The sequence below is a fragment of the Amphiura filiformis genome, chromosome 10, assembly GCF_039555335.1.
Source record: "Amphiura filiformis chromosome 10, Afil_fr2py, whole genome shotgun sequence".
Taxonomy (NCBI): domain Eukaryota; kingdom Metazoa; phylum Echinodermata; class Ophiuroidea; order Amphilepidida; family Amphiuridae; genus Amphiura; species Amphiura filiformis.
The window spans coordinates 60,343,656-60,371,195 of NC_092637.1; the positions used below are offsets into that span (position 1 = coordinate 60,343,656).

Sequence of the window (27,540 nt, forward strand, 5' to 3'; positions counted from 1 at the left end):
GTAATATCAGTTTGATCGTGACGCACGTGACCGGTCCTTAGTTCATTTCCATGGACCGGTCCATAGTTCATTTTGCGGGCATAGTTACCTCAATGACTGCACTTTCAACCAATCAGATGGTTTTGAGATCACTGCGGGCCTATAATTTTAACCATGCCCCGAATAAAAAGCAGTCAATATTTGTTTTATATACCAAATCTTAAGATTCTTGTCATCTGTTTGGTTAAAAGCATCGATTTTGGGAAAAGAAATTAATAGTTTCAATGCGAACGGCACACAGATTACAATCTGCGATTTCTGCGTAATTATAGCGCGTGAAAACATTAACGCGTGCGTAATATCAGTTTGATCGTGACGCACGTGACCGGTCCATAGTTCATTTCCATTTTGCGGGCATAGTTACCTCAATGAGTGCACTTTCAACCAATCAGATGACAGGAATCTATATATGAGGTATATAATGCTATCTACTGAAGATAACAGCTATATCATGTCTCGTCTCAAGTTTGAGAGGTGTTGCCATTAGTGATGGGTCAAGCCCTTAGTTACCTTAATTTGACTGGGCTACCTCTTCCACAAGTTTTCAACACGACACATAAAGTGTCATTCGTATGTAAAGTCCATCTTAGTCCATCTTCAGATCTTTAAAGATAGTCTGATTAATGTCACTTACTACCAAAGGTGATTTAATTCAGCATAGCTGATTTTTGCTGAATGCTGCTACGGTACTTTATAGAATTGTGTGACAAATGTGAAGGTTGAATAAACAACAAGAATATGTGCGCTCCATTCTAAAAGCATGGTTTTTGCCTGTAACGATGGCAGCTCTCATGAAGTACATTGTAGATTGATGTCCCGAGGTGAGTGAGGTCCCTTTTTCAAATCATCATGCCCCTGTGAAACAAGACAATAAGAACATGTTTAAAAAGCTTGAATTAAAAAAACAATTTGATGTATGATCAATATGTTATTTTATGCAATGCACTGATGGATTTGTTGCAAGTGTCAAGTGTTACTTTATTATGTGCCATGGATCTAGGCTTTTCCTACATGTTTAAAATGTACTAAGCATTAATTCATTTATGCTCCAAAATGTTCCAAAGGTCAGATTTCTTGAAGGATTTACACTACTGTTGTAAAAGTTCAAAATCATTTAATGAAAATTTGATGAGGAAATTTGATGTAGGACATGAAGGAAAATTTTTTGATTGATAATGTCATAAAACAGGTTTGCTTTTTTTGATCGGCTGCAATTATTTCTTAGCACATCTGGAAAGGTTTCACCAGAAAAATTTTCAAGTTAGTAAATTAGAGAGGAATAAAACTATATTTTTGAACCATGGTGATGCATGGCCATATGTATATCTAATTTTGAGTACCGGGTATGTAACATATTTTGCCCCCAATTCATGATGCATGATAACAGTTTTGTTGTTGTCATGACTCTACTTACCGAGTACCCAACAACAGATCAATTGTGTCTTCAAAGACCCCAGTAACAGACTCTTCATAGATTTAATCAATCCATTTACATCTCCATACATTGATAAGCTGGTTCAACTGCAAATCAAACAAACACAAAAAAACATAATTAGCATAATCATTAATCACTTATATCAAATGAACAAAATTGAACAAAATCACCAAAATACCTAATTTCCTCCCTAATATTTCACCAATATATAACGATTCAATTTTTTGATTAACAAATATTGAATGTACATACATGTGACATGTATTCTCCATAGCAAATAAGAATTTCATACTTAAAGATGGGTGACATGATCGACAGTATCATCCCCCACTTTTTCCTATCAAAATTGAGATTTTGGCATCAGAAGAAAGCTCATATTTTTGTCATAATCCCAGTGAAATTTTAGGCCAGAAATATATTCCGTTTAGATGTTATGAACGGAAAAGTGATAGCCTCATCCCCAATTGTGGTATACTACCAGCTACTACCACACAATGGGCTGTTGTGAAACACATTTTAACTTTTAACATCAAAACAGCTATTGCACTTTGCCTCAAAATTTAAAGTGGCCTCAATGCGAGGTACAAAACACAATATTTACGGAAAAATCTGATCAGTGATCACTTTATACCTTTAATTTAGTTTCAAGGTAAATAGCTAAATTATTTACAAATATCCCCGGGTAAAATGTTAAAATCATAGTGTGTAGATAAATTTCAACACCATCAGAAGCTTTGTTCAAAAATCTCAATTTTGTGAAGAAAAATGGGAGACGAGGCTGTCAATCGGGCAGGTCTTTTGCTTTGAGGAGAGCTGGCTTTTGGTGTGAGCTATAAATCACTCTTTTTACTTGCAACCAGGGAGCTGCTTTTCTCAGCTCGTAATGTACTCTTTGCACAGATCTGCCATCATTTTGGAAAAGTGCATAGCAGTTGATGGAAATTGCATCGCATTTTGCGATGCGATACCTTCGAATTCGATCGCTGGCTGTTAATCTGACCTGCCTCTAGTCCGACACGTCGCTAGTCTGACTACACAAATTCCCTTTACTCAGGGGTGTGTCAGTCCGAAAAATGAAAAACACTGTGCTAGTTTGAAAAAGCATGCGCTATAGTCCCAAAATGAAAACCACTACAACAGTGAGACACTCTAAAAACACTTTTTTTTTCAGTCCGACACGCCGCTAGTCTGAATCCGAAATACACTGCGCTAGTCCGAATCTGGACAACACTTCGCTAGCCCGAAAATGAAAACCACTACAACAGTGCGACACTACGCTAGTCCGACTCTAAAAACACTTATTTAAGTCCGACACGCAGCTAGTCTGAATCCGAAATACACTGCGCTAGTCCGAATAGGAAAAACACATCATGATGCAGTCATGTCTACAGTAGAATTCATCTCGACCTTTGCAGGACTTAACCCCATTAAAAGCTATTAAACCAAGATAACACTCATTGAAACAGCTCAACTGATTAAATCGGATCTTCTCTGGTTGTGCACAAGTGACTGTTTTCATGTGCGATATCGCAACAAAGCTGGTATTCATAGCTTCAGTTGGGTAACCGATTATAAAGGAAACGAAAGGAAACAATGTTATGTGTGGCTTTGTTCACGAAATCAGACAATGGCGTGCTTTTTGTAAACCAGCATTCTTGAAAATGAGCAACATAATGATTTTTGACTTAACACGGTTTGGAAATAATTTCTTCATATTTTTGGTGTTATCTGTCGTTTACATGTCCTTCCTAAAACACAAAAGTACGACCCTCTCCAAACACCTAAATTAGCTAAAAATTTAGGACATGTTACAAAACTATATTGTCTAGAATTTTAGAAGAGTACTTTTAATATTGGCGGTTATTTTTCACACAGCGGCGTTAACTAGGCAATATACTATTACCTATAACATTAACTAAAACACCAAAGTACGAATATTTCCAAACATCTAAATTAGCTAAACATTTAGGACATGTTAAAAACTATATTTTCTAGAACTTTAGAAGAGTACTTTTAATATTGGCGGTTATTTTTCACACAGCGGCGTTAACTAGTCATATCCCCATACTGTTAACGTAGGGCTATTTGTAAAGGTCACGCGTCAATGGGAAAGAGCACTGTGTATTGTGTATAGGAAAGCGGACAGTAACTGCAGTATGTTGCGCTAATCCAAAACTGAAAAGCACAGCGCTAGTCCGAATCTGAAAAATACTGCACTAGTCCGAATCTGAAAAACACTGCGCTAGTCCGAATATCGGACTAGCATTCGGACTAGCACGGTGTTTCCCAAATCTATGCAGATCCGGACTAGTGCAGTGTTTTTCAAATTCGAACTAGCGCAATGGTTTTCAGTTTCATACTAGCGCAGTATTTTTTAGATTTGGACTAGCGCAATGTCAGACTGAAGGAGTGTTTTCCAGATTCGGACTAGCGCAGTGGTTTTCAGTTTCGGACTAGCGCAGTGGTCTTCATTTTTGGACTAGAGGCGTGTTGGACTGGCATAGTGTATATGCTTATCTAGATTTGGACTAGCAGCATTGTCGGAGTAGCGGCATGTCGGACTAACGCCCTGCACCCATGTATTAGCGAAATGATTAATTAGCAAATATTTGAAAGTGTGGAGCATTTTTTATTGCAATGCAAATCCATGTTGTAAATTCAACGCTGGTACCAGAAGGTTTTTGCAAAGTGTACGCGGTGACACGCATAGGCACACACCCCCATACTTTGTGGGTAGAATATCGTTTTGAGATGACAGTGCGATCGGATATCGGCGAAAAGGCAAGACTTATTTGGTTTTTGTACTGCATGAGTCAAAGTTTCAACTTACGCTTACGCAAAGCACAGTTCACGTAGGTGTATGTGCTGCACCCAGCTGTGTATAAACTGTGTAGGCCATTCGGTATTAATGCGATTCTGTTACGAGCTGGTCAGATATCACTGTAATGTATTACAGGCCTACATGAACATCACTAGCATGACTACCGGTACCAAACTTTAGGTGAATACATCAAGATTTTGGGCGCAGTCGAGTGACACACATTCGATGGCTGTAAACCCTACTAGCTTCGAATGCGCCACTTCCGTGTGCAAATACAAACAAAGACTACCTAATTCCAATGAATTCACATGAATTCTACTGCCACTCACTGACTGCACTGCCGATACCAAAAATTTAAAGAAGCAGTTTTGTTCCTTTTTTTCCCTCGCCCAGCCACTAAATCAACTGAAACGAACCTGACAATGACTCATCATAGGCTATTAACTGACACGATGACGATTTACTTCTGCTTCTGAATAGTTTATAAGCTTGAAGCTATTACATGTAGGCGAACTGATGTTCGGAATGCTAGCACTAATAAACATTGTCATTAATGAACATGATAAACCATGTAAACAAATACTAAACATGTAAAAAATAATAAGCTTATCGACGTGAGATACTCACCGGCGGCGGCGTTGCATTGGCCGTGACCAGGCCCGTACGCAGGGGGGTGCGGGGGGTGCGGAGCACCCCCCCCAAATCTGGAAAAGTGTACAAAAAGTCCCAAAATTTCAGAATTTGCGAGCGTAGCGAGCCAAAAAATGGGGTTTTTTACGCTTTTTTGGACAAAAAAAGGTCCAAATTTGGTCCACTTTACACAAAATCGCCCCCCCTTGGAAAAAGGTCCACTTTTTCAAAATCAGCACCCCCCCAAATGAAATCCTGCGTACGGGCCTGGCCGTGACAGTGGAGTTGCCATTCGATATTCATGCATTCTGCAATATTGTCTGCAGTTTTTTAGTGAAAGTTACAAGGAATATTGGTTTTAAATAATATGAAGTAGTATACAGGATAAAAAGTTTGAAGTGTCAATTGATCTCGCGCCATCTCCATCTGCTGAGCTGGTGGCTGGTAATTATGGCATCTGTTGCGCGTGCGCGATGACCTTACAGCCGCCATTCCGCCAGCTAGCTCGTCGAAGTCTAACGCTTGAGGGCAGTCTAGATCTTTTAACGTCTGTGCCCCAAATGATGCATAGGGTTGGGCGTTTCTTTAGGCGTTTCTATAGTTCGTATCGGTAGACACACATTTACACCTAAAATTAGTTTAATTGAACAAAACCACAAAAAGGCTGTTCTTTAATACCTACTTAGTGGATTAATGATTTTTCCGAGAACAAGAGTACGAGAAAACCACGCGGTTTGACTTTTATTCCTGGGCACTCGGGGTTTGGAGCTCCACACTGTTCATGAAATGTTGCTCAACCCTATAGTGACGAAACCGGAAACCGAGGGTCGATTGACATGCAAACTTGTGCGATTGACATGATAACGATGAAATTGGTCACGTCATGGTGGTTATTTTTGCCTAAATTTTTGCTGCCAAAAACACAGGAAATATCGGAGTTTATGGTAACAAAACCTATAGATAACGCTTTCAAATTAATGTGCATTAATGTATTATGTATCATTTTCGGTCATGCAATGGTCATGAAGATCATGATGATGATGATCATGATGCATGGATGTTGTCTTGTTGAAGCTGCATCCGGGAGCTGCATGCTGGCTTTTTTATGAATGAGCTTTAAAATTAGAGAATAAAGGTATTGTTTTTAGCCCCTGGAGTGCACCTATCGTCTCATATAACACGGGCGACATCATTATTTTAAAAGGGCATTTTGTGATCCACAGCCTCATCCCCCCACTTTTCTCCAAAAAAGTTGAGATTTTTGCACTGTAAAGCTCTAGCTGGGTCATTCTTCGGTAAGGTGCACGTACGTTTGAAGGTTTGGAAAATAGACATTTCAAAATGATTTTTCTGTTCATTTGTTTACAGATTAAGAAAGAGACATGTCTCCAGTGTAGTAAAAAAGTGTTTGGCTCAATCTTTATTAGCAGCTTGGTGTATTTTTTTGGCTTTTTCTGCAGCTAATGTCATCTCCATCACCGTCGTCATCTCCGTCACAATTGCAACGAAGTTCAACTGATACCAAAAATGTGTCGCACATTGAACATTTGTTTTTTACCTACAGAGGAAGGGAGTATAACCAAGATTATCAACTTATCATTACATTTCCATTTGACCAGTTTTAAGGTCAAAGCAGGGCATTATCTGTAGAGTGACGGAGATGATGTCAATGAATGGAAATTCTGCTGTATCATCTCCGTCACGTGACGGAAATGATTCTCTCATAGTAAAAATCACCCCCAAGCGTCATATCCGTCACAAAATTGTAGCCGGACGGATATGACGTGATGGTATATTACGAAACAAACAAACTTACGACCCTAGTGGTACAACTATAACATAGGCCTACACATGGTCAATAAATGAGGTGAATAGAAATAAACGTACAACTGTTGTAATTTTGAAAAAAGTAAAATAAATAATGCAAACATTTTAGGTATCAGAAGCGTTCGGAGATGATGATTAATAAAGGTACCCACCCGTATGAGTGAAGAAATGGTTATAGTTTTGATGAATTTATTGCGCCAACATGAGGAAAAAATGTCTAAATGAATTTACTGCATATTGACTTGTGCTCTCTAGGTCAAATAAATGACCTTACAAAATTAGTATTTTTCTCCAGGCGCTTTTAAATTTTTGTGACGGTAGATGACGCAGACATAGGGACAAGAAATTTTAGACATATAGGGTGAAATTATTTTTACTCCTGGCTATGAAAGATGTGTTACAATAACTTTTTCTACAATATACAATAAATAACTTGTCATTCCCTGTGTTTTTTACGATGCTGAAGTTATCCACTAAAAGATATCAGCATCAAAATTTTGATGACCCTAATCGGGACATGGGGTTTTGGAGGTTGTGATACCCTGTGATACCCTGTATAAGCAATTTTCTCGAAAATAAGACCTTCTATTAATATTTTGATGTTTTGAGATATAAAAGGAACGTCAATACTAAACAACTGCAAAAAATAAAATTCGAAATCATGTTGCGTATTTTAGTTATGACTCCTGAAAGTGGAGGGACTGCAATTGTGCACCTTACCGAAGAATGACCCAGCTACATGTTTATGTAGACTGCGGAACTCAGTCCTCAATGATAGTCAGTCATTTATCTTTTGGTCGTTATATGACTATCATTTGAGGACTGAGTTGTTACCATACATCTTCTGAGGTGCAGTTTCAGACAATAGCTTGGGATTATTGGGGCAGAGGTTATCTATTGAATCCTTTCATGACAACTGAAGCATAGTCAAGTCTGCCAAGGACACTCGGCACTAATTGAAAGACCATGTCACTTTCAACAAAAGAATGCATGCATGTGAAAGGTCATACGACACCAATTTGGTGTTTGTTATGACACCAATTTGGTGTTTGTTATGCACCTCGAAATATGTACCTTAAAGTCTGTGTCTGATGTTTATGTACAAAAAAATTCTTGCAGATTAATTCGTTCAGCAAAGATATTCTGGTATACCAGAACGAAATTACAACACATTGTTTATGGAGCAGTGTAGTACACATATCATGGATAACTCGCAAGTTACGCAAACTCGGAATCCTGAAATTTTGGAAATAAGCTTTTTTCGTGGATATCTACTGAAAAATGTCATAAAAAGAGGATGCTAGGATCACAAAATCTTCCTTTAAGTAAATTCGCCTCGTTGTTTTATGCCAAAAATAATGATGTCGCCCGTGTTATATGAGACGATAGTTGCACGACTGGGGCTAAAAACAATACCTTTATTCTCATTCTTAAACACTTCAATTCAAATAAAAAATATTATACAAGTTTTAATCAAAGTATTAAAATCCTACATTTTGCAAGGAATTACCTAGGGCTTAAAATCGATCAGTCCCGTTGTTGCTGTGCGCCTCCGATTGGTCCAAATAGCGAGTACGTGTATCGCGTCGACCCGTGTGATATCGTGTCATATTACACGGGTAAAGCTGGGTAAGAACCAATAAGATTGCAGGAACGTTCTCGGTGTTTAAGGGTACTACACCCTGCCCAATTTTGTGCCTATTTTTGCATTTTTCTCAAAAATTATAGCGCATTGGTGACAAGTAAGATATGTATATTATAGGGGCAAGGACTACAACTACTGCACTGGAAATATTATTTCAGCACAGACAACAGTTATGGAGTTACGGTCAAAAATGAGGGAAAACCAATATTTGATGAATAAATCAATAACTACTTGCCTTGAGTTGCTGAATTTTCAGTGCAGTAGTTGTAGCCCTTGCCCCTATAATATACATATCTTACTTGTCACCTATGATTTTTATTTTTTTGAGAAAAATGCAAAAATAGGCACAAAATTGGCCAAGGGTGTAGTACCCCCTTAAGAATACTTCATAATGACTTTTAAAAGGGCATTTCGTGATCCACAGCCTCAGCCCCCCCACTTTTCTCAAAAAAAGTTGAGATTTTTATACCACTGGATACCTCTGGCTACATAATGTTTATGTACCAAATATTTCTTGCAGATTAATTCGTTTAGCAAAAATATCGCTAATTTGAATTTCGTTCTGGTATACCAGAGCGAAATTACAACAGTGGCCTATGGAGCAGTGTAATACACATAATCATCCATAACTCGCAAACGCAAACTCGGACTCAACTCAAAATTTGAGAATATAAGCTTTTTTCGTGGATATCTACTGAAAAAGTCATACAAAGAAGATGCTAGGATCACGAAATCCTCCTTTAATTTAAAACATTAAATATGACTTTAAAGCCATATTATAACATTTCTTTAAAAATAGATTAGTATTTATTTTCCATAAAATGTTAGCTTTTACTGTCAGATAAGTCACCTTTAAATTTTGAGCCGAACAAGTGAGGTAAAGCAAAGTAAATTGGAATTTACTATTAGCGCCAATGCATGTTAACTCCTGCGGTTGTAATACAGTACGATCCTCTGGCGTGTGTGTGTGTCCCGCACGCCGTGTACGTAGTACTGTGTTATGAACAACACATACGCGTTTGACTAATATTTCTATCGTAATAATAAAACAGACGGTTCCGGCGGTTTATTCAAAATCACGCATTTTGACAAAACTACAGCACCTAAAGTCTTGATTTTTGCAGAGAATATTTGTTTACTAAAGTACATTACAATCGTGTAAAAACCTGAATTTAAAATTTGTTTGAGGGCGTTCTTCTCAGCAAATGTTATAATATGGCTTTAACTTAAAGCCACGATTCATGGCCCATATCACACAAGTAGACATACATGACATGAATATGAATGATAAACAAGTTGTTAATATTATTGAAGTGCAAAGTCAAGTGGAATAATGTTTTATAATCAGTGGCGGTCTGGCGGATCTACTGTCATGATCTTGATCTAGAGGAGTCAGAGGTGGGTCTGATTTGAGAAAAAAATATTAAATGTAAAAAATGTGTTACAACATTTCCGTAATACATGCATGCGAATGCCAATCAATACGGCCAGTCATAAGTTCGTAACTCTGGAAGTTTCATTGAAATTGCTTCATTCATTTTCAGTATAGAGAATAGTATGCATGCCATGCATGGACAAATAGCACTATAGTTCTATATCACATGGCTTTGTTTTCAAAACCAGTGAACCAAATTCAATGAAAATTCATACATTGTACAAGGTAGAAAAATAAACAGCTGGCTGATCATTTCTAACAGGGAATTTCGTATCCATGTTTAGTCTTTATAATTTGAGAATTGTGGTACAACCCCCAAAATGGACATTTCTATTGCAACACCCTCAGTAAATTGTGTACCTCGAAATTTACTTGCCCACCTTTTGACCTACCAAAAATGCTTGGCCTCACTGAAATTTGCCAGATAAAAAAAGTTTGCCTTCTATAACCCCCACCCCCAGTGTACATGTGCATGTAAACCCGTAATTATTTTCCCATTTAAAAAAATTACAGTGACACATTGATTTTATGAGCAGGTGTGAATTTTACAGATGAATGCACTTCTGATCAGTAGTAACGCATACAATGTAATGTGAGAGTTCCTCTTTACAGCTGATTTATGTGTTTTCATGAAATATTTTCAGCCCATATTTGTTGTCTTTACCCCGATTTTACGCTGTTTTTCAGCATTTCTTTATAAATTTTATGATCCTCTTTTTTGGTCTGTACCCTATACAGCCCTAGTCATTGTGATAATGCCATACATTAATTCACTCTTTGATTGTGATATTTGTTTCAGATTATTTCAGGATATAATTTGTGATATCAAAGAAAATGGCAGGAGTAGCAGGTCAAACTTCGGACACTGTGGACATGTTGTGCAAGGAATGCCACGTATACATCACCAATGTTGGTCATATGAGGAAGAAGGGATCCCAGTTCACATGCAAAGATCCTGGTGTCAAGCAGAGAATCGCAGTGGTATCTTACCAGAAAAAAAATCGGTATAGAGACTCTGAGACTATAGGTAATAAATGATTACAAACGAGTGATCCAAACCATCCGCTTTAGATTTAGTTTCAAATTTAGAAAACTATACATGCAGAGATGAGATATTTTTTATATTTCTTATTTACTGTCAGATCCTGAGTTCAAGCACTGAATTACAGTCATCATCATCAGCCATATTCAGCCCACTGCAGGGGCGAAAGCCTCCCCAAGTTGGCACCAAAGATTCCTGTCATTTGCTTTTGCCATCCACCTGATCCCTATGAAACTTGATATCTCATCCCTCCATCTGACTTTCTGTTTGCCTTGGTGTCTTGAGCCCAGAATTACAGTACCACACACCAAATCGATATATGCAGAGACTAGATCAGAAAATTAATGAGTGGTACTAGCTAGTTTTTTTTGTGGAAACCAGCAGACTTCAATGCTTACATAAATGAGCCAAAAAGAACATCTCAAGAAGTTTGGTGCATGAGAGGGAAATCTTTCATGAGTTTAAAAGAATAAATTTAGTTCACAATTCATTCCCCCCAATTTGAATGCACTTTTTTTATATGTTTAAAAAGTAAAGGACAAGGGTCCAACACAGCTCAAACAAATGCCTGAATTTGAATATTGAATCGACCCCAGAAGCATAGCATGCCTAAGCATGGTGTGCTGCCTACTATGATATGTATACGAGTAGTGTATGACATCATTATTTTGCATTCAGCTCTTACATGTAGGTTGTAGTATCAAACATGATGGAAAAAAAATTGGCTTTCCAACAGCATTGTATTTATATTGTTGTTTGGAGATTCCAAACAATACAAATTTAACCCTGTTTACCTGCTTTTAAAAGGTGGATGGTATCTCTGGACCTCAAATGTTTTTCAAAAAGTTTCTGTCTTGCATGACAAGTTGACAACATCGCTCTCTTTTTATAATGTACCGTATTCGTTCCAATAACCGCCCATGTCCCAATAAGCGCCCACCCAGCGACTTTGCAACAAACACTATGAAATTATTAACCGCCCATCCAATGTTGTCAAAATACCTCCAGTAAGCTTACCTGTCGAGTGAATTTACATGCATCAAAAGTATCCAAAATGTGCACCAAATTTAAATTATGACGCTATTTCATAGTGGGCAGATGTACAGATATTAAAAATACTTCACAATAACCACCTGCAAATGCCTTTAAAAGGCCAAGTTTGAGGATTTTCTAACTTAAAATCGTATTTTCCGGCGGCGGCCATCTTTACTTACAGTTATAGTGCGCCCTAAAAAAATATAATTATATAGACACACTTTGTGAGGGCGCACTAACTGTGAGTAGCTAAATACTTTCAGACGGTGATTCATGACTAAAAACAATGTAAAAAATAAGCGCCCACCCAAAATGACTTTGTTAAGCGCCCTGGGCGCTTATTGGAATGGAATGAATACGGTATGTGATGCCTCCAGTCCAGTGTCCTTCATCAGGATGTCGATATCATACTTGAACCAGTTGTTAAAGAGTATTTAATCTGTCCAGAACCAGTGGTACTGAAAAATACTATCCTGGTTACATGTGTACACTCATCACATGAACTGCAATGACCAATCACTATGGATATATTCGAAAGTACCCACTTGGGCTACTAAATTGTAAGTTTATATCCCCTTATCAGAATTGTTTTGAACTATATGCAGCGTGTGTGGTGAACAAATCAATTAGAATATCTAATTCAATCATGTCCTGATGTCGCTGAACGAGCTAAGTCCCATCACATGACCCTATTCTAGCTTTGTTTTTTTAAATTTTAATAACAGGAGAGATCAAGTGTGGCAATCCAGCATGCGGTCAGAAACTAGGCATCGCTGTCAACTTCCTGGATAGTGATGGTGATGTCACCTTGAAAGGGTATGGTTTCAGTGTCAAAAGTTTCTGCTTCAAGTTTTCTGAAACTCACAAGGAAATGTACAAACAATGGAAGAAAGTCCCTCTTGACATACCATTCATGGAAGGTAAACATTTAAAAAATGGTTTAAACTTGTTGCCATTGGAACTGAGGAATATCCCAAGAGATATAGCCCTGAGGTATATTCGGAGGTACAAAGCTAAATGTTAAGACTTTTTACAAGATGTTCAACTCCTTACTTTACAAAATCACAACTTCCCTGAAATTTACAAATAAACAATCTTACATTTTGTCCTACAAAAAATGGAATAGGCTTACCACTATAATGACCAATTACAGCAGCGCAAAATTTGTGTGCAAATTTGGTAGTTGCATGCACATGAACTGTTTTGTTGTATCGGATATGTGCATGTGAAAGCGTGAGTGTACACATGTGGTAACACAGTGAATTGTGTGGGGGTTTTGGTAGTGGAAATCACACATCTGCTACCATCTTGATGGGGCCACTTTCATCAGTGTCAAAGTTCATCATGACGTAGATCCTTCCTGCGCACATAGAAATTTTAATTTCAATATTAACAGATAGGATACTTTCATTGTGCGATTTGCAGTTCTCTAAAAATGACAGAAATTCATAAGTTTCACTAATAATAGAGAGGGCGTTTTAATATGTCGCATATAAAAACATACAACAAATCATGTTTTTGCTCAATATTACAGGGACTACTATTTTAACTATATACTAAGTTGAGAGTCTACAGCCTTAGGGCAACCACAAAAGCCCCAAGTCAAGGATGAGTACTATGGTTTAAATGTAGTTGAATGTATATTCGACCCTGCTGTCTCTTGAGTATTTCTTCACTTAGAAGATTCAATAAAGTCTTAAATTGAGGCTAATTTATTCTATATTACTCATGTTTTTAACCGGTTTTAAAATAATTTTAAATTATTTTCTTATGACGTTTGGCATGAAATGTGCCAAGGATGGTTGAGGATTAGGGGGAGGGATTCATGTCATAAATTTGATCTAAAACCCTGTTAAAAATTTGAATTGAAATCAGTTTATATCCCCATGACTATCAACTTAAAAAGTTAATACCTTTTTTTTACAGAGGATTAATATTTGTTCAAAAGAAATGCCATACGATACATACCAGCTCCAGTTGTTTTTGTCTGGTCTCTATCTTGTTGTTGTTGGGTGGTGCTATCTGTATTCAACAACAAGATAGAGACCAGACAAAAACTAGAAACCCACAGTTGTGTTTGACCAAACACGAATATCTATGCCCGTGACCCCACCCCTTAACCAAACACCCCCCTTGTCCCATCATGAAAACCTTTTGAAGTGGTCCAAGGAACCAAAATCAAAATGCCTACACATTCCCTTTTAAGGGAGTTTTTGTCAAGTGATCAGTTTTCTTGACGCATTTGATTCAGACCGTTATCATTGCAAACTCAGGTAGCTAACAAAATACTACCTATTGCGCTAACACTGTGTTAATATGTCGTACCAATTTTGCTTTTTAAAGTCTTTAGACTTTGACCTCTGGGGGGATGCGGCTAATATAGAATACATCAAGGGTCATGGGTCATCATTGTACCAAATGTGAACCCTGAGGGCGCTGTAGTTCTTGAGCTACAGCTGTTTGAAATTTTACACATATTGCTCACTGTAGCCCATGACCTTTGACCTCTGGGGTCGATGTTACGCAGGAAATATCTAAGGGTCATGGGTCATCATTGTACCAAGCATGAAACCTGAGAGCGCTATAGTTCTTGAGCTAGAGCAGTTTTAAAAATTTACACATATTGCCCTCTGTAGCCTGTGACCTTTGACCTCTGGGGTCGAGGCTACATTAAGTTACATCTAGGGGTCATGGGCCATCATTATACTAAGTATGAACCCTGAGGGCGCTATAGTTCTTGAGCTAGAGCCGTTTGAAATTTTACACATATTGCCCCCTGTAGCCCACGACCTTTGACCTCTGGGGTCGGGGGTACCCGAGGATGATGCTAGGGGTCACGGGCCATCACTATACCAAGTTTGGGCCCCGAGGCTACTTTGGTTCTTGAGCTAGAGGAGTGCAAAAAGTGATCTTGAGAAGAAGAAGAAGGAGGAGGAGAAGGAGAAGACTAAACAGAACAAATACAATATCTATGCCACCGTTCCACGGGCATAGATAACAGAGAATCGGGACTTGACCGCCATCTTGATACAGGCATGGAGCAAAAATTTGGGGTATTCGGTTTCCCTCAGAATGCACTTGAGGCATTTGTTGTCATGCAAGCGAGACATGGATGAAGGGCGCATTTGAGAGACGTACTTGATGCGACCTGCACGCGAGTACGAAGACGCTTCAAATTAGACCCAGAATTGTTTTTGTTCGTCTCCGCACACCGGTGGCAAGGACCAGAATACCCCAATTTTCTCCCCATAGCTGACGGCGCGATTGTACGTGGCAGTATAGGGAGTGACGGTTCTCCTTCTCTAATTCTGTGGGGAAATATCTTCCACAGGGGGAGTATGTTTTTCAAATGTAATTGGTCATGGTTAATCATTTTGAAACCTGTACTCCCCTGTATTATGGCTTTACCTACATCTTCCACAACTGGAGTGATATTTAAAATGGAAGTTGCCCAATTGTTTATTCTATTTGAAACTTGTGCTCCCTGTGTGGCACAGGGGTAGTGTAGATTTTAAATTGAATATCCCATTTCTGAAAAGGCAAATTTGCTACTTTTTTACACATTTTGTTTAGGGTCATTTGGCTTGATTTGAAGGGGAAAAACATGCCTGCCCAACGGACCTGCTTGAAAGGTTCGTCCACCAGTAGAACATGGTTGGGTTTGTTCGTCACCTTATGTTAGAGTTGGAATGGTAAATAAACCCAGGAACTATGTCCTCGTTTTGCTTGAACAAGCTTAAATGTTTTTTGTTTTTTTATTATTGAACAATCAGTCAAGTATCAGAGCTTCAAAGGAACCAGAAATGTATAAACTTTATAATGAAGAAAGAAGTTAAATGTGATCAACTTGGATCTTGTAGAATTGTAGTGGATTTATGAGCCTAACATAATTATGTATACAGCCATATCAAAAGGATACACTTGTTGGCTGCTACGTACACATGTGGTTTTTTTTTCATAATAGCTAGGAGTAAATACCAAACTCATCTTAACTCAAGTAGTGGTCACTTACAATCATCCCCAAATCACATGGTATTATACAAAGAACATTCCTAAAAATGTGACTGGAGAATGATTTGAAGTGAGATGAGTCTGGTATTTATTTCTAGCTATAAGTAAAAAGAGGTGAGGTGCATCATTGATCCTTGATGACATCTTGTAAATGAAAGTGGTTTCATTAGGAGGCTGACCCTCCCTCCCTGTAATGTAAGTGTGAAACATTGAAAATTCCAACCTCAAAGATCAGCTATATTTTGACTGCTTTTTACAAACATAATTGGACTTTTTGACCCCCCCCCCCCATGCAAGGACTTTCGTTAATAGGACATCATTGAGCTTTTAGTTTGTTCCCTTACATGGTATGTATTGAAATAATATGTTTTGGAAGATGCAAATTGCAAAAGTTAAACCTACTTGAGGTTCTAAAACCTCACATGCAGAAATCGCAAGTTTGTGAAGTGTGGAATATTGTATTGATTACTTCCCATAATGTCACAATGAGGATAACACATTCCATTGACTTAAACCACAGCTTGAGTTTTTGTCGTTAATCATGTTAAATTTGACTGATTTTAGACATTTATGCTCAGATAGCCCATCATTTCTCTACCATCACAGGTAACATTTTAACTCACTACCATCAATTTACCAGTCATCATAAATTCATACACAATTTCCCACTGTGTGTTTGTTATAGTTGGATCAGCTCGTAATCGGCAGGAATTATTAAGCTTTTACCATTACGTAGTAGACCCACTTTAAGAGTGACATAGTTGACCTGTCTGGTCAATATTTTGGGTGTTAAATAAAGTAGACAAAGTATAGTGATGCTTCTGGTGAGATGTCACAAGACAATTCTCAAAATTAATTATATTGATGTTAATCCACGATGTTATAAGGCCTGCCGATTATGAACTGGTCAAACTATGTGTATTATGTCGTTGTTATGCCGGGCTGTGAATCATTTGTACAAGGAGAACATTGGTGGGTAAATCATATTAGTGTTGCCTTTCCATGTTTTTGTCTCTTGTCTCATTACCAATGTGTTGTGTGAAGTAGATCCCACCCATTCTAGTAACAATGAGGCCAATTTAACAGAGCTGTGAATATTTCTCTAAATGCATTCATTGCCCATCAAGTTTTGTTTAATGGTGAATTTAGGTAGTAAAGTGATCTCAGGTTTAACTTGTACGGTTTACAACAAGACACCTGGACAAGTAACAACCATGTTACAACTTTTATGGCAAGTGCTAAAATCAAGCTCTGTATAAATAGCCTCCATTAACTTACATATTTAGATAACTCTTTCTTGCACTGTTTTTGTTTTACATTCCAGCGTAGTCAAAGGTGTGCTAGTCCACCATCCAGCTGCACTTTGGGTCCGAGATAAGCTTCTAAGCTCCGCCCCTTCTGTCAGGTTGATGTACGACTGACAGGTCTAAGCTCTGCCCCCAAATCCATGATAAGGAGCTAAAATTATGCCACTGTTTTATTGTCTAAATTGATGGTTTGTTGACCCAAAACAAAATTCAATATTATTATATTAATGTCAATTTGAGAGCTCACTTACTGCTGCCATTCTTAAAGTGCCACTGGTTGGTTAATTACATGATATAATCATCTGAGTAACCAATCAAAAGAGAGCTTTTAGATCTTTTAGCAATTAAAGCTTATATCAACTTCAACCCTACAAACCATTCTTACGATATCTCTGATTGGCTCAATATGTGATATAGCCCCATTTGTAACCAATCAAAATAGTTCTTAGAGGTCGGCTGATAATTTGGCCAGTGGTGCTCATGAACATATTTTTTTAATTTGTTCTTTCAGGTTTTCAGCCTCTATTTGGTAAACCTCTTTGTTTTTCTCTGTTCTTAAAATCTAATCCATGCTTTTCTGCATGTGAATGGGTGTGCAGTTGATAAGGAAAAAAATCACAATTTTTTGTTCCACACACACACACACCAGTTGTGTATTCAGTTTTTGAATTAAATGTCAAACTTGCAGTTTCCAGAGAACTGAATTGGACACAAATTTGCCACATAAAAAGTAAAATAATAAAGTATAATTGTAATATGGAAAGGGAAACACTATTGTTACTACTTCCCTTGATGTTGTATCTCCCACATTTTAACATTCACAAAATTAACTTGAAGCATGAAACACTTATTAATCAACTGTTTGAATGCTTGTTACCACCCCATGCTCACAACATTATTTTTCAGAAAATGTAAAAACAACTTTTAGTAAAGTGGTAAAGTATTTAAAGCTTAAACCTAATTAATACAAAAAAAGAGCTAGGCATAACAAATTGTAAATGAATAAATAGGTATACCAAATTTATACAATTTAGTTGGGTCAGTCATTTGACATTAAACGGTTTGATTCTTATTTAATACAATTATAACATTATAGATGAAAATTTGTGTTTTGGAAATTAATACTTTTAAATCAACCAATATTGGATTGATGTTCCAGAAATACCAACAAGGAAGTGAAAATAATTAGAAGAAATCAGATATCTTAGAATTCATAGTTTAAACAAACTTTTGGGCCTGCATGGATTTCTTTTAAAAAAACCCTCCTAATTCCTTTCTTCCCTTCCTCTTTTCCTTTCTTAAAGTGTGGTTTGAGAGATGCTGAAACTATGAGACTGAAACTATGACTATACAATTTTTTACCCTGATATCGCAGTGGCGTTGGTGCACATTTCATTCTTCTATATGCTAGCATTCACTCAGAGCACTGGCGTACACACGCACACGCTTAAAGGTTCCACATAGATGGTGTATACAGCATTAACATCAATGCCACGTCAGGGTAAAAAATGGTGTATGAATTATGACAGATTATTTGAAAGAGACTGAAACTATATTACAGGCCAGTATAGCCCAACTTTGTTTTTCTGGTTCTTTTAAAGTTAAACAATGCCGCAAAAGCATTTTTGCACAAATGTTTGTAAGTAAGTAATTGTGCCTGCCCATCTTTAGAATATCACCACTCCTGGTTGTCCTGTGGACACTCAGCCTAGCAAAATTTAACAAATAAATTTAAAAAAAAACATTTTTGCAACAATTGCAGCACCTATTGGGGTATTCCAGTAGCAATCCATACATAAAATAAAGTCATGTCTTCCATAGGGGTGTATGGATTAAAACTTGAATAGCCCATTTCACAATAATAAATTCACATGAAACTCTCAACTATAATCTGGCTCTAAGTCATCATTTTGTCCTCAATATTTACATATTGGCAACATTTTGGTGTAAGGAACCCTTGCTTTTATATTATAGAATGAAATAAAAAGTGCAATATTTACCCGTAATTTATATTGTTCATCGCTAGAAAAGGCTGTTCGGGCTTCTTTTTGACAGCATTTTTGTAATTGGCATAATCAATTAAAATCCTTAATTTATTTATATTTGTTAATCAATTAAATTATTATTTCATAATTAAAACATTGATCTCATCTGTCAAGTATACATTTAATGAAACCTAATGAATTGGACAGGTGGTTACTATAGCAACAAAGTTGGTATTCAAGGTATTTGATACCTACAAAACAATGTCATGCATAAAATACACATGATGGCAAGAAGGAAAAGTGGCATGATTTTGGTTTATTTAACATGGGTTTTGAATGGAGCAAAGACTGAATTCATATGTGTTTTCTTTTATGTTTGCAGTCATACAGTGTGCCTGGATGTACTTTAGTGATATGCAGTAGATATTTTATTTACTTTTATTTTATCCCTTTTGTTTATTTTTCCCACAAATTTTAAGTTTGTATTTGTTTATTTGATTTCTCCCCATGCTTAATCATTCATAGTATAATAAGCTCTTATTTATTTAGACTTGTAAATTATGGCAGCCAGTGGGTGGAATTATAAAGTAAAACTGGCATAGGGAGCATCAGGACATTTTCTATTGTTGCATTCAAAGATTATGTTGGTTGCTAAAATGATTGTACAAGGTAAAACACAAATTTGCATCAATTGGAAAAGGAAGGAAAAGTGTCTAAAATTAGGAGAGAAAGTAATTCAAAGGAACATTGACACATTTTGTGGGGTGGCTCACTGAAATGTACTTTATAATGCACCATATTCCAAATTTATCACAAACACAACTGAAAGTTGCAACAACATGTTTATTTTACCAGAGCAACACTTTTAATGGAAATTATCTGAAACATCAAAATTGGGCAAATTGGGATACACATAATGTAGAATGGCTATCTAGATACTCCATCCCCTGGCTACCATGATGCACAAGTCCATCACTGATTTACCATTTAGTATTTTGTGTTATGTTGTTGATGTGGCATGCCTATGATTTAGACATTCTCAATGATCAGACATTTAACAAAGAGCTAACTGAACTATGAAATGTTGCATATTTGTACATTATTTTCCATTTGGTGTTATGTATTAATTAGGATTATTATTGTTTGCCATGTCAAAATATGAAATCCAGACATGATTTGAGAAAAATTAAACTCAGTTATTATACAAGCACTGGAATCAGTATTTGATATGGTAATAGTTCAATATATCCAACTGCATGGAATTATGCCCTACCACAACACAGAAGGCACAGCTGACAATTTTGCAGAAATTGAGCTTTCTTCACCTGATATGGCTACATGCATGTAGGTGATAATCCCACTTCCTTCAATTCAACCTCCTTTTTAGTTGGGTTGTTTACATGTCAATAATAGCTGAGTATAGTTTTTGCCATTATCCTAAAATGTGCAATATGTCGGCTGTTAACCTGCCCTCAGTCGTTAACATTCTGGGTTGATGCCTGAGAAAATTATGTATTGAAAAAGCGTCTGATTTACCCCAGAAATTGGGTGTAATTATTCTGTACAGTTGTGTCCAAGTTGACTTGACCACATATTTATAGAACATTCAGCGTGCTATTCAGTCAAAACAGTGCATTAGGACATAGGTACATGTAATGGTATAATTCACGCCAAATGTCACACATATGTATTTCTGAAGTCCAGCACTTTTCAGTCAACACTTCCAAGCATCACATATTAAACCTGTACTTGATACAGGATCAGTGGCGTAACTAGGGGAAAGGGGGGGCAACATGCCCGGCGCTACCACTAGGGGCGCCAAATTGGCCATAGGCGTAGATCCCGGGGGATGGGGAGATAAATCCCCCCAATATTTTGGTCCATACAATCATCCCGCCCCCAATGTTGACGCCTGAATATGGGTTTCTGACCAAATTAACCTTGTATTTGCCCATTTTAGCACCAGAAGTCCAAATTTTTGCGCGCATTTATTCCACTTTTACACCACATTAACCTCATATTTGCCCATTTTAGCCCCCAAAGTGCAAACTTTCACGTGCTTCGCGCGCATTTATTCCACCTTTACAGCATATTTCATCAGTTTAGCTTCAAAATAGCAAAAATTTTCACGGGCTTCGCGCGCATTTATACCATAAACTTATTCTGTCGCCAAAACGTGCTGGATTCACTATACTTTTTCCAACCTCATCCCCCCCCAATGTCAAAAAGAAATCTACGCCACTGAAATCGGCCTCACTTTTAAGATCATAATGCCGATGCCATTCCCACACCCCCCGCGTCTAAGATATTCTCGGGTGGGGGCCCCGGGCGCTACCAACCCTAGTTACGCCACTGCAGGATTCAGTCTATGTTAGTTGTGCCTTTCTGTTATGGAAGGGCAGCAGATCTGTGTATAAAATCTTATTTGTCATATGATTGATATTTGATAATGCACATGGTGACCATATGAACATGATTATAATTATACTTTCTCATATTCTTCAAAAAGTCATTTTGTATTGTACAGTGCATCTAACATGGCCAGGTTCTTTAGTTGTTAGTAGCATCTATAATGAAGTAGAAATGAAGTGGGGCATATAAAGTGTTCCATAGGGTGAATGAGTTTCAACTGGAATAGCCTATTGGAAGCTGCATCTTGGCTCTATGGATCAGGTCTATTGACAAGTGTCAAATGTTTACAGTATTGAACATGTCCTGATTTGATTTATACAAATATCATATAGGCATTAGGCATGAATCAAATCATGGATATGGTATAATTTTATTTTCATGAGATCCATTTTCATCAAACAAATAAACCAGCAAACAACTTAAACATATTGTACAAATTGATAAATTCATTGGTTGGTTGATTGTTTGCTTGATTGACTGATCAATTGATTCTGAAAAAAGGACGGGTTTTTAATTAAGAGAGATTATTCACACACTTGATATGGCATAATTTTGTCTTCATGGGAATTCCTTTCCAACTAAACATGTTGTTATACATTGATTGATTGATTGATTGATTGATTGATTGATTGATTGATTGGGTAGGTGGTAGATTGATTGAGTGGTCCATCTGAATAGCGACATTAACAGATAATAATTTCATTTCTCTTGAAAATATGAGTAAACCCGGAATAATATGCATGATGGAAAGTCTGAGTGAGCTGATTGTTTTGTAGTGTAGTCACAATACATCGTATAATGTGCATACATGTTTGTCATGATTTGATTGCACTAAGTGTAATAATTGTAGCATTTGCATGCATAGAAGTATTTGTTTCAGTTAATTAGCTTGTAGAAATTGAAAACATGATCTGCAGAAGCATATGATTTAATGCAGCAAGGATTTCTAGTTGCAGACATGCAGACAGATCTGTAGGGTGTAGGCCTATGGAATACACCTCAGCTTGTGTGTGTCTCAACATGCATATTGAATGTCAGAATTTGTCAGTGTGTGTTTTGAAAGTAATAGTTGTGCAGCTAATAATTGACCAAAATATATTGCTATTTAGTATGCACTATGTAGGTACACAATGTATGTGTTTGTATTGCATATAGCGCATGTAAGCCATATCATTGCTAATTCATAACCTCAAATAGGTGCATAAGTGTGATCCAAGCCACACAGATTATCTACACTTATTGCACAGTCTTTAGAATGACCTCCAATTGTTACAATTAACCGACGCATGCGCTGTGTTGTGTGTTGAACAAACTGCGTATGCACTGGCCGCTGTATTTGGAGTGCGCGCGACCAAATTTGCAGATTGTGATTTGCACTTCTGTTATTGGTCATCCTGTTTTAGCCTGTTCGAGATTGGGAAAGGCAAAATGTAAAATTGTATATTTTGTGTGTTATTTTAAGTGAAGAGATGAAAGTGATGGTTATGAATGAGGTTAATAACTTTGCATCAGTAATATGTCAGGCATTGTGAAAAATCTAAACATTTTGCTTTGGACCTTAGAATATTCCCCTGGGGCTACACCCCTCGGGGGAATGGCAAAATGTATCAGATTTCTTTCATAATACCCTCCAAACAACTGATGTGCATTTATTACATATGAACAGAGGATTTTAATAATTTAATCAACTAAAATTAACAGATTCCAGTTGGTAACTAGTATGAAGTGGGCTTCTGTAAGAAGATGTAATGAATCTGTTGTTGAGCAAATATCATCATCATCATCTAAATCATGCAATTTTGCTAAACTGTAATTGGCTATGAATCCTGTCCTTTGTCATATTTTGTGTTGCATTTTCAAATCGATAGCTGAATGTTGTATGTACTATTATATGCACTCTCAACTGATAAATTAATTCTTGTGTTTCATAGTTTGTGTACATCCAGCAAGGTATCAAATACTAAATTTCATGCAATCTTTTATTTTCCTCTTTCTTTATAGGCATTTGAAAGGCATCAGTCATGAGAACAGGTCGTTATGGCTCAAAATTGGCGTTGGAGCAGCCATTGCAGTTGGCTGCGGAATCGTTATCTTCAAATACTTACGTAGAGGACAGTCATCCTGATGCATGGTGTCCAGAATGAATAGTGTATATCAATAACAGTCAGTGTGGTTTCTCATACCGACAAACTACAGATAACTATAGACCATCTTTTTGTATCATACCGACTAGAGAGGGCAGTGTTGTAATAAGCTTCTGTGCCTGGCAAATTGCATGAAGCACTTTACAGGTTATATAGGGATGGTCTATAGTAATTGTGTATTCATCAGATATGGGCTATTCCAGTTGAAATGCATACACCCCCTATCTTAGACATGGACTTTAATCTTTCATACAGGGGGTATAGATTTCAAATGGAGTCACCCATTCATGTAACCGCATTTGAAATTCACACTCCCTGTATGGGAGATTAAGATCATGTCTTCCAGCCAGGGGGTGTGTGGATTTCAGAATAGCTCATGGAATATGCCACTTCATGTGTTGTCACAAGTCTTTGACTAGTATTCTTAAAAGGGCATGTAAAACTTGTTCATACTTCACTGCAAAAACAAAATATCCAATTATTTTCAATATGTGACATTAACACACAATCGACTGTATTGTACTACATTAAAGTAAATTAAAGCCTTTGCAACATTACATGTAGTGGCATGTGCTGACTACATTAAATGTTTGGAAACAAATGTGACAACATTCTGCAGTTTATTTTCAGAACAATGCACTGAAAATGTAGTGAAGTATGAACAAGTCTATTATGTTGTAGACTGAGCCAGTATACTTATATAAGAATTCAATATAGCTGTACTCCACATCCTTAAAACCTAAGTTCACACTAAACACTTTCATGTTTAAACACTTTCATGTCTTTGTTAAGTTATATTCATATGTTTGTAGGGGTATATGATATGGGGATCTCACTCTGCCAGACTGAATACCATTTGAGTCAAGAACAAAACGGGAAAGTGAGATTATTGAATTAGACCAAGGGTTAATGGGCTATTCCAGTTAAAATCCATACACCCTCCTATGAAAGACATGATTTTAATTTCCCACAAAGGGATGTAGGCTTCAAAATATGGAGTCACCCATTCAGGTAACCCCATTTGAAATTCTGATTCCTTGTGTGGAAGATTAAGGCAATTTTTTCCATAGAGTTGTAATAGCCCATTGTCACTAACAGTTGCAAGGTGTCGTAAGTCATAAACCCATCATAACTTATCCATTTAAAATCCACACTCCCCCTGTGGAAGATTTTGGGAATATCTTCCAGAGGGGGAGAATGAATATCAAATGGAATTAGTACATTAACCAACTCTATTTGAAACTTGCCCTCCCTCTGTGGAAGATTATGGTTGAATCTTTCTCAGGGGGTGTATGAAATTCAAAGGGAGTTGTCAAATTCCATTCGAAATTCATACTCCCCCTATTGAAGTTATTTTCAAAATCTTCCACAGGGGTTGTGTGGATTTTAAATGGAATAGCCCAATTTTATTTATACGTTAACGTTAGTATGGCCGAGGTTTAGACTTACATGTTACTTCAGTGAAATCCACCCCCAGGTGAAAGACGCCACCATGTTTGCATGTCATTCAGGGAATAATAGTGGCAAGTATTTTTTTCTAGTACTTCCATGGTCTGTGTCAAGCGTACAAAATGTACATGAGAGTTAACACAGAAGTGATAACCAGTCATGCTGATCAATGGTCATGACAACAAGACACATTGTGACAACAAGACAGTTGTCCTATTGGTCATTGGTGCATATAAGGGGAGGAGACCTGGCCTCTTGTACAGGATCAATCATCACTATTGCGTACCCAGACCATAGAAGTATCAAAACTTTTCCTTTACCTCCAGATTGTTGTTGTAACCAAACATTGTGTGACTATATCACACTAAAATGTGTGGACCATCGACAACTTTTGAAAAGCTGTATTTGGGCATATGAAAACAATGCAATGTTGTTGCTGGGGTTTTTTTCTTCTTTCTCTTTTTCTTTTTCTGAAAAAAGTGCAACTTGATATGTCTCTTCATATTGAGCTATTCCAGTTTAAATCCATACACCCCTCTGGAAGACACAGCCTAAAATCACACACAGATTGTGAATTTCAAATGGGGTTACATGAATGGTGACTTCAGTTGAAATCTACACCCCTGTGTGGGAGATTAAGGTCATGTCCTCGATAGCATGATAAGGGGTGTATGGTTTCCAATTGGAATAGTTGTTGTTGTTGACAGAAATGGAAGTAAATTTCCGTCACAAAAGTAGAATGTCATATGCAATCAATTTGATATGGCTTGTTTTACATCTCTCATGGATAGAAGTCACTGCAGTGTTACTGCATTTGCTAATGATGTATTTTATTTTTATGCTCCATGGGAGCTGAAAGTGTCTGTAAGGCGACAAAAAAAATCCTGTACTAAGGGCCCGACAAACCACATGTTCTGTTTGAGATTTTTATTTCTTTTATTTGGTGCATGCATGTTAAATCAGCCCTGTTATTTTTTTGCCAAACTTAGATTGAGTTTGATGAAAATTGCTGTAAACGTTTTTGTCAAAAAGTAAGATTTGTATTGACTGAAGAAGCTTCAGGGAAAAAATTGTGCACCGATTTGATGATTTTTCGAGTCATTAAAAAAAAATCAAAAATAACTGACCGTACTTGAAAGGTCCATCAGCCCGTAGAACATGGTTTGCGTTTTCATTGCCTAACCTTTAACATTTTGAATGTGTATGCATGCTACCTTATGCAACCAACATTGAAGTGTATATACTGTACTAGTTCTATTCTGATTGCAGGGGAAACATTGACCTGCTCCTGATTTCAGACTATGTAAACTTTATATAAACTTTATATATTACTGAATCCTTACCCAACAGTAGATATCTGCTCCTGATTTCATTTCAAAGACTGTGTAAACTTTCAGTAAACATTACTGAATCCTTGCCCACCAGTAGATATCTACCAATCAACCTAAAATACATGCAAACTGTAATCATATCTGAGACAAAATTAACTTATTGCAATTAGTTTCCAGTTTGTGTTATTTCAAAGCATGATAATGTAATCCTCATTTCAAAGAGGTGTCATGAAGGAAGAATAAGAGAATGTCTGACTTTATTGGTCATGGTAACTTTGTTAATCCAATTTGGAACAAAATGTATATTTTCTGTGAAGCCAAATTTCATTTCAAGTCATTGTTCAAACTTGCTTTGTTTTCCTAAAAACACAATGAATTTGGCTGAATCCAATTAGGTTTAAGTTGGGACATGTGTAAAACATTACAAATATGCCAACAGATCAGGTTTGAAAAAAATTGACCAAACTTATTTTAAAAGATCGTACAATGTAGGCTTTAACAATAAAAGCCTCTTCTTTCAAGGTAGTAGTATTAACAGAGTGGTATGGTAAGTCCACACAATGTATTGTTTCTATGAAGCAATTTATTATAATAATCTAATCCATTAATTGAATCATTCATATGGATAGTACAGCTTGTGCCCTGACTACTCAAACTTCATGAATCCACACTAAAAGCTCCTATACATGTGATGTCATTCATTTAAACTGTCCTCATTTCATATATCTGAAGTGATCACTTAAAATAATACTGCAAATTATATGCAAAATATTTAAAACCCTAATTTTGGCTGTAGTTTTCTTGAGTAAGTTTTGCTGTCAAACTGGCAATGTTAAGGAGTATGAATGCATGATGCCATATTGATTAAAAGTCACTGATGTAGGATTTAATTCTCATTCACTTGGTGTATGATTTGTGTAATAATTTATATTACAATAAGATTCCAATGGACACAATGTAAATAAAGAGACATACAATGTATAACAACTTGA

The 27,540-nt window shown here is 36.9% G+C and overlaps 1 protein-coding gene and 1 long non-coding RNA gene across 3 annotated transcripts; one reads left to right on the forward strand and one right to left on the reverse strand.

Annotated features, from left to right (window-relative positions):
- Positions 1-722: 722 nt before the first annotated feature.
- LOC140162334 (uncharacterized) lies at positions 723-4,949 on the reverse strand. The gene is made up of 3 exons (XR_011860240.1): positions 4,923-4,949; positions 1,454-1,560; positions 723-894 (listed from the first exon to the last, which is right to left on the reverse strand). It is a non-coding gene; the product is annotated as an uncharacterized lncRNA (long non-coding RNA).
- Positions 4,950-5,776: 827 nt separating this feature from the next.
- On the forward strand, positions 5,777-27,540 carry LOC140163098 (uncharacterized). 2 transcript variants are annotated; one of them, XM_072186474.1, is made up of 4 exons: positions 5,777-5,869; positions 10,632-10,859; positions 12,635-12,829; positions 23,626-27,540. In XM_072186474.1, the coding sequence occupies exons 2-4, from the start codon at positions 10,667-10,669 to the stop codon at positions 23,631-23,633; spliced, it is 396 nt and encodes a 131-aa protein (XP_072042575.1). In that variant the 5' UTR covers positions 5,777-5,869; positions 10,632-10,666; the 3' UTR covers positions 23,634-27,540. The 2 variants fall into 2 exon arrangements, 1 of the variants encoding a protein (XP_072042575.1); XR_011860404.1 differs by lacking the exons at positions 5,777-5,869; positions 10,632-10,859; positions 12,635-12,829 and adding an exon at positions 16,425-17,331.

Excerpts from the sequence above, each read along its gene's own strand:
- LOC140163098 (XM_072186474.1), top strand. The coding sequence starts at position 10,667 with ATGGCAGGAGTAGCAGGTCAAACTTCGGACACTGTGGACATGTTGTGC. Across the intron at positions 10,860-12,634 it reads TAGAGACTCTGAGACTATAG|GAGAGATCAAGTGTGGCAAT; the intron begins GTAATAAATGAT and ends TTTTAATAACAG.